Genomic DNA, 9,909 nt, shown 5'->3' with positions numbered 1-9,909 from the left:
TCAGTAGCCTCCAGTACAATGGGTTTCAAAAATTACCCCAAAACTTCATGGACACAAACCAAAAACTATCCTCAGTACTGCATTTTTCCACAAGAGGACACTAAAATAATAAGAAAAACAGTTGAGCAGAAATGTACAGCTACCAAACAGCATCGTTCATCAGCTAAATAGAATGATTTTCACTTACAAACTATTTTGCAGTGAAGTAGACATCAGCTACTTTCTGTGTTTTAGTCATTCTAGTGATTTGGCTTTTAGTGCGTTTCAGGTGGCATAAAAAATCCAGATATAGTTCAGCTCGTTGCGGACAAAAACCAACGATTAAGCAATGCCACAGAAACAGCCTTGCACTCCGTTTGAAAACGAGCTCTCAACCTTGGATTTACAGCGAGCACACGCTGAACTTCATGGCATGACTTCAAGGAACAACTTCTGGGCACCAGTGAGGGCTCACACGCCAGCAGGAGCACGCTGCGCACTCCGGCCTGGCACCGGCACTGCGAAGGAGCGAGGCAATCACACTGGAACGGCCTCCCGCGTCCCTGCAGCCCGGGGCTCCGGGAAGGGCGGCCGGGGGAGCGCTGCGAGGGGACGGAGCTCGTGTGGCGGGGCCTGGCGCTGCGAGCGCACCCCCGGCCGGCTGCCAAAGAGCTCCGAGACCGGCTGCGAGCGCACCCACAGCCGGGCTGGCTGCTAACGGGCTCCGAGCCCCGCTCCCTGAGCGCCCCCGGCCGTGTGCCGACGAGCCCCGAGCCGTACCTGGGGCAGTGGCCCCGGCGCGCTCCCTCCCCGCTCGCCTCCTCCGGCTCCACTAGCGCGGCCTCAATTAGCTCAGAACAGAGCTCTGAGATCATCCAGCCCACCCCATGACCGAACACCACCGTGCCACGTCCAGTCTCCCCCTAGATACGTCCGCAGACGGCGCCCACTCCATTTATTGACTCCCTGCTCCCCGCATGCCCGGGCGCCCCGTGCCGCTCCCCGGGGCAGGATAACGTGACGGGGCAGCCGCGGCGGCCCGGCGCCATTGATAACCCGTGCGCGGGGCAGCTCCGGCCCGGCCGCCCACGGAGTTCCGCGTTACGGCTCCGACACCGCCCCTCGTGCTCGGTGAACACCGCGCGGCTGGGCCGGGAGCGGGAGCGGCAGCGGGGCCGGGAGCGGCAGCAGGAGCGGGGCCGGGCCCGGCTCCATCGCGGCCGGGCCGCAGGCGATGAGCGCGGCGCAGCGCGGCGGGCCCGGGGCGGGGCGGCTCTCGCGAGACCCGCGCCGGCGGCCATTTTGCCATGGATTGGCGGCGGGGCGGGGCCGCGGCGCTGCCCGCGGGAGCGGAGGAGGTGGAAGAGGAGGAAGAGGAGGAGGAGGTGGAAGAGGAAGAAGAAGAAGAGGAGCAGGAGGAGGAGGAGAAGAAGGGGGAGGATGAGCCGCGGGCGTCCCCCCGCCTCCCGCTGCTGCTGACGACGGCGCTCGGTTCAGCCTGCTGCGGGCTCCGCGCCGCGCCGCCGGCCATGGTGCCCAGCGAGGAGAACCAGCTCGTCCCCAAAGAGGTGAGCGGGAGAGGGAGACGACGGCCGCGGCCAGGAGGCCCGGGGCACCGGCGCCGCCCGAGAAGGGAGTGGAGGAGGCCCGGCCCGGCCCGGCCTGGCTCGGCCCCGCTCCCTCCCTGCGCGGCCCGGCGGGCGCGGGCCTGCCTTTGTGCGGGGCCGGGGGTGATGGTGCTGCGCGGGTAAAGGGGCTGGCCAGGGCGGGAGGAGGAGGCTGCGGCTGAGGCCGGGCTGCGCAGGGCCCCGGCGGCCCGGGGCTGCACCTGTCCGTGCCGCGGCGTGCGGCGAGCCCGGCCTGCGCGGCGGGGCCGGGCCGGGCCGGGCCGCTCCGCTGTCACGGGGCTGGCGGCGGCGCGGCCGCTCCTGCCGGCTGAGGGCCCCGCGGCGAGGGGCAGAGCGGGGAGCCGGCCCCGGGAGCCGGGCGGGTCTCGGCCGAGGGGCCGGGGCCGGGTGCGGGGCGGCTCCGCGCTCCTGGAGAGGGGCAGAGCGGGCGGCAGGGCCCGCGGTGTTTGCCGGAGGGAACGGGTTGAGCAGCGGCTTGTTCCCTGTGTTCTGAGCCCCTCATCTCTCCCCTGCTGTAGGGAGAAGGGGAAAGGCTTGTTTTTGGCCATAGGCTAGAGATAAGAGCCCGGGTGAAAGAGGAAGGCGAAGCCTCTGTCCTGCAGCGATAGGCGAATGACACGTGTCAAGTTGGAGCGATACTGTGCAGAGGAAGGAGTTCGAGTGATGGCATAAAATGTTTGGAAACAGCTACTGGTAGAGTAGTATCAGCAGAAACTTTGTTTCCTGAGCAGGTACACGTTTTTCCAACTTTTCTGACAGTTTTGCAGTTCTGATAAGTCACTCAAACCCTTCCCGGAGTTTTCGTCACACGTCGGTGTTTGTTACGTTTACCTGTTCCGTCGTGCGGGAAGCTTTGTCAGGAAAGGGCTTCGTTTGTGTGGAGCTTAGTAAAATGAGGTGCTGGTCCTTAAATGGTATTCTTGAGTAGATCTGGGAAGCAAATAAGAGCACTGAATATTAGAAACATTTTTTTGTGCAGGCAGTTGTGCATGTAAACACAGGATATATGTAGGAAAAAGGTAACTTTACCTCCTTTCCTTTCTTAAAATACTAAGGTTTTAAAATATTTTGTCATTTTACAGTAAAGTGAAATCTCCAGAAACTTAAAAGAGGGATGGAGTGTAGTAGCTAATATACTTAAATATTAGCTTTTAACAAAAATCTTCACAAATATAAAACTAGCGCCAGAAGACAGAGTAGCTGATATATTTAAAGATTTCATCTTAAAGCCAAAGAAACAGGTAATGGATAGTGGCAGGAGAAACATTGTGGCAGTAGCTGTAGTTAAGTGGAATAGACAAGATATTAATAAAAGCAGCTAGCCAAGGCTGTGTCTTTAGTTATATGTATTAATAGTATCCCCCTTGGCTTTAGAGTTGTATTCAGAATATACTTATGATTCAGATGTGTATTTTTAACTGACTCATTGGAGGAGGCTTTTGAATGCACTTTTATCTGTAGGGGGGAAGTATGGGGAAAGGAAGATGAATCTGTGTGATTACAGATATGGGTATCTTAAACAAACAGTGTGAAATCTATAAACTTTGTACATTGATAGTGCTAGCAGGAGGAGTTGTTTTTTCTCAGCAAGTTTTGTCAAGTTCTTTGTTGTGTCTCTCTGCGTTTTTAAGGTAAATGAAACTCAACAGAATATTAATGAAATCAAATTGAGAAAGAAAACAGATGAACTACTTAAGTCCATCTGGTTATATCTGTATATATGTTGTAACAGAAGTTTGTCTTCAGCTTTTCCAGTGTTTTTCAGTATATCCTCTTTTTTTAGTGACAGGGAGTTTTAACAAATGCTACACTGCAACATTCCCATTAAGTCCTTCTGAGATTCATTAATAGTCCCATTGCAGAGAACGCTGAGTTGTGGGTAAACAGAATTCTCCAAGTCTCTGAGTTCTCAACGGCCTGCTCCTGAATATTCCTGTTACGCCCCTAGGAGCCCTTGGAGGCAAAGCAGATCGTTTGGAGTTTCGGCTGTGCCCTCCAGGGATGGATAAAGGAGCACAGTTGATGGTTTTGTCCCTTCCGGGTGGGCTGGGTGGTACCGCTCGTGCAGCTCACTGTCTGTGCTGCTTCAGAGATTTCAGCTGGGCTCTGAACCAGCGTCTGCAAGAGATGAGCACGCAACCAGATTTGCCTTGGCATTCCAGTGTGAAAGAACGAGAAGAAATGTAATGATGTTTGCTTTGGGCTGCTTTAGGGAATGACTAATCATCCAAAGCAGTGGATGGGAAAAGGATTTTGGTTCTTGTCTACAAGTTAGTGATGCCTTGCTAGATAAGTGGTGGGAGGTGTCTCTAACACTACCAGTCTGTGTGTGGTGGAGTGGAAGGATGGGTATTAAGTTGATTATGAGTCTTCAGTTTGTGTTTTTATCCATATTTTTGTATATTAACAGGAGCTCAGGTTACTGTGTGCAAAGTAGAATTGCTAGGATTTTTTTCATTAGGTTTTGTAAGTAGTACTATGTTTTCATGGACACGAAGTGGATGCAAACGTTCATCTTTTGTTAGTCTCTTATGAAAGGTTTCCTTTTGGACATTGCATAGCTTCAGCTGCGTCTGTGAAGTCCAAGCAATCAGGGCCCTGTTATTTTCTCTTGCTCATAACTTGGGGACAAAGTTCTTTTTCCTTTGGAAGAGAGGTATGAAAGCAGTTTCTAATAAATCAGTGTTGGGATTTCTTTTTGCATAAAGGTTTTTGCCTGGGCTGTGCAGGTACTTAGTAAGTTTGTTCTTGCATTCCTCTGCTGTCTAATGCTTTCCCAGCTGCTCCTGTAATAGTGTGGCCAGTCATTCCCTGTGGTGGGGACACAGAATCCCTGTTCAGTGACCTGGGCTTCAGTGTAAGCTGGTCCATGTTCCTGTTCCTTCCTTCCTTCTCCTCATCCTCAGTTACTTTGCTTTCTTCTTCTAAAAGATGAAAAGATTCAATTCGGTTTTCTTTTATATCCAGTAAACAGAAGGCACGGAGTAAAACACTGTTCATTGCTGCACCCTGGTAGTGAAATTTGAGCATATTCTATAAAAATTGCTGTATTAATAGGTGTGGATTTTTAACCCTGGGAAGGGAGGGTGAATAGTATGAGTTAGATAAATATGGAAATAAGAAAATGATGCTATCAGAAGGGAAAACATTTCTATGGCTCTCAGTGTTTCTTACAGGAAAAGTTGAGTTGAAACTTCTTTTGAAATCTACCTCAAATAGAAAATAATAAAATATTCTTGTCAACACAGTTGGTGAGAAAGATGCCCATGTGTGTTTACTGGTAATATAAGTGAACTTTACAAAGATTATCTTGAAAATCAAGATGTGTGAGAACTTAGTGAGTATTGGTCAAAATATGAGAAGGGTGTTCTGCTATGAGGTTTTTGAAGTGTTTGTGCTACTGATTCAGTACATGCTGTGCAGGTGCTTTTTCAACAAGTACACCTGTCAGAATAAATAAATATATATATATATAAATATATACTTGCTGCCATTAAATCGGGCAAGGTGGTGTGAGTTCTCTCTCAGCTCACTAATGTGAGTCTTTTCATCCCTCCACTAATGAATCCATTTTAATCATCTGCACTGCACAAATCAAATGTGTCTCTAGATGGATATCATTCTGACTTCCTCATTAGAAGAGCAGGAATCTGATTAAGATATTTTGCAATTCTCCTTAGTAAAGGGATGCTGTTCTTTTCCATGCTGATGACATCCTTGTTTTTTCATTTCCATGGATCAAAAGATTCTACAAGTGGTTACAGCTTGCATAATTTATCAGTTTTTCCTGCTTTCCTTCTCGTGCTCCATTAGAAAACATAAAGGAATGATTGTGACAACTAGAGAAACTGACTAATTCGTTGACTGAGAAGGTATTTTGGAAACGAGCAGAAAATCCCCATGGAAGTCCACCAAGTAATTTGTTCCTTGCAAACAGACTCTTTCTGAATGATGTTCGTGTAGTTATTGAGTTTGGTGAATAAAGCTTGGAGTAGAATTCAGGAGCTTTCCCTGCTTTTTTCCAGCCATTGGGCTTCCCAGTTAGCTTTAGTTTCCCTTGCTATCCTCTGGGTATTTAATCTGCAGCACAGAAAGATGATCAGGGTGATGAAGTACCAGCACCTCTAGATCATCTGATGAAATGTTTGTGCCTGAGAGGTACCAGCTGCCTGATGGGCACCACTTGGAGCTGGAGCCTCAGACTGCAAGTGCTGCTGCAGGAAGTTCCTTCTCAGGAGAATAATCTGACGACTAAATAACTAAACACTTCTCTTTTTTTCCTGTAGTGATAAATTTTGAACATCATCACAAACAATAAATGCCATTTTATCTCATTACTGTTTTGTGCGTCACTGGTGAAAGAAATTTCAGAATCACAAGCATCGGTAGTGAAAGTATAAACCTTAATACTTTTTTGTGCCATTTTCTGTTATTTTTAAAACCTGTGGATGTAATCAAGGCAGCCTTGCATTATAGTTTTAAAATGTTAGTTGTACAAACACACGCATAGTGATTAAAATTATTATTGTGCTGCCTCTTTTTCTGATAGAATGTAGTGATGTCAATATAAGATTAAAACTTGTGGTGATTTACTGAAATAAACCAGTACCTTGAATTTGTGCTACCTTTGAATTACATGTTTCAGTCTTGTCAGAATTAAATGGGAGTGGGGGAAGGGGTTTGTTCTAAACCTTCCCCCCCCCCCCAGTACATTACAACTGGTACTGTAATGCACTATATTGTGTACAAGTGTTCATATCTATTCATAAATGTTCCTATGTTCATAAATATTCACAGCTTCACTCTTTTTGTTGTTTGAAAATATGTTGAGTTTTATCTAAGAGAAAAAAGGTGAAAGCTACGCTTGTAGAAAATGGAGTGATTGAGTTACATGTACATGTTCAGCCTTTTTATCCAGTTTGAAAAAGTTTTTAATTCCTTTGTGAACATTTAAAGCTGCTATTCTACACTTTGCCCTTTAAGATTTAATGTGGTGTTCCTTTGGGTGGCCCGCCATTTAGCATCTTGTTATTTTTCTTGTCTTGAATGAAGTATTCGCCAAACATTGCCACTAGTTATTAAAGAACTGATAATTGTGAATTCTGGTAAGTCACAGAATTTTTTTGTGGAGCTCTGAAAAAATAACAATGAACTTGACCACAGTTTTAGGCACTGTGAGATGCTGGGATTTTTATTTTCTTTGGTTTTTGCAATGCTTGGCATGTAGTCAGCTTGCACTGAGCAAATGCTCTTGCACAGCATTGGCAGATGAAATAATTTCTAAAAAGGAAGTTGTGCATGTTCTAAAAATACTAGGGGTGAAATTGGTACAGATCATTTGATTCAATATAATTGTTGAGATTGTGATCTCAAGGATGCTTTAGGTGCTTCTGAAAAATGGCAACAGATTATTTTTAGATTGGCATTTCTGTGAATAGCTTAGAGCTGGATATCGTGCTGCAGTTCAGGTGTAGCTTCTCAATAAGCACATGTGATGAAAGCTGCCTCAGTAACATGAGCAAGTGTGCCTGAATTCCTGAGGGTTGGTGAATGCTCTGGTTTTGGAGCTTCATGAGAAATATGTTTGATATAGTGTGAAAGTTTTCCCGGTAAATAATGTCTGAACACGTAAATAGCATTTTCTGAAGGAGTTTGGCAGCGTACTACAGGAGCTGAAGGAATGGAAGGCAGCCATGCTCACTGATTTGTGTAGGTGCTGGGTTGAGATCAGCAGCAGTGAAGGAAAAGAAGAAACAGCAGATACAGAAACTCTTACGTAGTACCTTTTTTTTTTCTTGTCTATCAGTTTATATATGGAAAAATTGTCTAGGTCCTTTCTCTCCTGCACATTGTCATCCCTGTTCCTTCTGTGGGGACATTGCTCCAGAGTTCTGTGTTGTCCCTGCAGCCCTTGGTGGCAGTGGCAGCAGGCAGAGTTTATGCCCAGGTGCTTCCATTCTGAGCTGGATCCTTCGTTCTGTGCAGAATTCCCAGAGAGCTGCTCACAGAATGCCTGCTAACACACCTCGCTGCTCAGTTTCTAGCTTTCCTTCCCCAACAGAAGCTGGACAGCTTAAAATTAGAGAGCTGTTAAAGAATTGAAAACTTTGCCCGTAGTCGTGTTTTAATGACTGAACTGTGCAGGATTTAAATTTTTTAGCATGCATGTCTGTTGGTGATTTTGTAGGGAAGTAAACTTTCATTTCAAAATTCTCCATGAAGGGAAGACTCTTCTGAGTACTGGTTTTGCTCAGACTCCTAATTTGTTTTTATGCTACTGTTCCATTTGTAATTCAATCCAGCAGAAAGTTCTTCAGAATAGGAGCAGCAAGGGAAAATGTTTCCATAAAATTCATACTTTGAAGAAATGAAGGGTGAGTTCATCCACTACTTCTGTGACTCTCAGTGGGAGACAAATGTTGCAAGTATCGAGTAATATATAAAAGTGTAGTGTCTTGTGGCGTTCTCATATCCCTGTTTTTAGCTTTTATGGGTTTTGTTTCTAAGGAAAACCAAGGAGTATACTGATTAGGAATGTGGAGAGGAGTTACAAGCAAAGGAAGCTCCATAAAAATGACGCTGTTTCAGATCTGAGTGTAAAGGTTATACTGTAATAAATGTAGAGAGTCTGGCAGATAGATTGTGAATGTAGGGAACTTCGTTGACATTTAATTCTCACAATTATTACAATGCGGTTACAAAACCCTTTGCAATCCTCAAAAGCTTTGGGTCAGAGGAAAGAAAATAGGATCAGCTGAAATGGAAACTTTTAAGAGTAAGAGAGTGAAATACAATGTCCAGTGGTTAAGAGATAGCTATAGATATTTAAACTATTCTTTGTTACCCCTGAAGAAAACTTTCTTTGTTCTTGTGTGATCTGCAGGTATGACCAGGAAATACTTGCACACTTTTGTTATTGACAGCTGCTTTGTTTAACTTTTTTAAGGGAAGTAATTAATCTTGAATCACCTTAATTTGCTATATTTAAAAGACCATAAGGAGATAAGTGTAAGAAGACTGGTTCTTCAGGATGTCCTTAGTAAGGCATATCTAAAGTCTCACTTTAAATATGAAAAATACCTTCTGTAAAACTGAAAAGTGGATCTTTTGATCTCCAGTTCAGCTCTCCCAAGACATGTGTCCCCTTACACTGTATCTTTTTCTATGGTCTTTGGAACGACCTCCAGGCTTGTACTTATTTCTGGCCCCATCCCAACTTTTTTTGTCATTCCTATTCTTTTGTTAGTGTTTTTTACAAATGACCCAGCAATACACAGCAGTAGGAACAAACTCTCAAAGGGAAACACTAGCCTCATAACACACTCTTTATTTCTGAGGCAGAGGGTTATTTTTGGACATGTTTGGAAAGTTGGAAATAGTAGACTTTGAAGTGTATATGTATTATAAAAATAATGTGTCCCTGTGCATTTTCCAGGAGTGACAGTTGACAGCTGGCATGCAGCTGATTCAGTGAGGTGGCACTTCCAATTCTTTTTAGCTAAAATTTGTTACTAAGGAAGCATTTCTGAGAAGGTGCCTTTGAAAAATAAAAATCTACACAAGACAGAGAAGAGAGTAAAACATACACCCCGTTTTCCAAAGGGAACAAGATCCCAGAGGCTCTGTTACAGAACTGATTTTGTACCTCCTCCCTGAATTGGGTCACGCCCCATGGGGAGAGCATTTGTAGGGTTCGCTTAGCATGGATCTGGCCAGGGCCGTGGTGTCAGTGTGGCACCTGCAGCAGTTACCCTGTGCCCACAGCAGCTGGCACACACAGCGAGCGTGGCGTGCAGACGGGAGCAATGGCATTGCCACAGCGGTGACGCTTTTTGCTCTTCTAGGCCTTTCCAAAGAGAAGGGGGAGTTACTCCTCTTGTCCTGTGAGCAGCACTGCCATTTACAGACTCATACCCCACCCAAGGATGGAGGGTCTCATTGCGGTGTCTTTGGATACCACAGAAAGATGCAGTTATGCCCAGGTGGTGTTGGTATTTAGTGATGTAAGCTCTACTGCATATAATACATGCATTTAAAATACTGCTACTGCTCCTCTGCTGGTACTGTTAACTCCCCTGAAAACCCTCCAGCAAACCAGGAAAGGGGTAAAGGTCCAATTATCAGGCAAATGGCCACAGTCAGGATATATATTCTTGAATTTTGTTGTATTTTAGGCTTGTTGTGAAGCAATTTTTTTCCTTACTTCTAAAGAGACAGAAGACCTGTGTTTGGTTTCACTAGCTTCAAAACACTGTTGTTGGATTTTGCCTGAAGTCTCCCCAGGTATAACGAAGAATTCAAA

General features: G+C 45.8%; 1 protein-coding gene across 4 annotated transcripts in view; it reads left to right on the top strand.

Moving 5' to 3' along the window:
• Positions 1 to 1,279: 1,279 nt before the first annotated feature.
• Positions 1,280 to 9,909, top strand: part of USP47 (ubiquitin specific peptidase 47) — a 52,123-nt gene continuing 43,493 nt past the window's right edge. For all 4 annotated transcript variants that reach the window (XM_038137203.1, XM_038137204.1, XM_038137207.1 and 1 more), the window contains exon 1: positions 1,280 to 1,547. In XM_038137203.1, coding sequence (XP_037993131.1) covers positions 1,287 to 1,547 — 261 coding nt within the window. In that variant the 5' untranslated portion in view covers positions 1,280 to 1,286. The remainder of the gene's footprint in view (positions 1,548 to 9,909) is intronic.

This window comes from Motacilla alba, chromosome 5, assembly GCF_015832195.1.
Source record: "Motacilla alba alba isolate MOTALB_02 chromosome 5, Motacilla_alba_V1.0_pri, whole genome shotgun sequence".
Taxonomy (NCBI): domain Eukaryota; kingdom Metazoa; phylum Chordata; class Aves; order Passeriformes; family Motacillidae; genus Motacilla; species Motacilla alba.
This window is presented reverse-complemented; position numbering and strand designations above follow the sequence as displayed.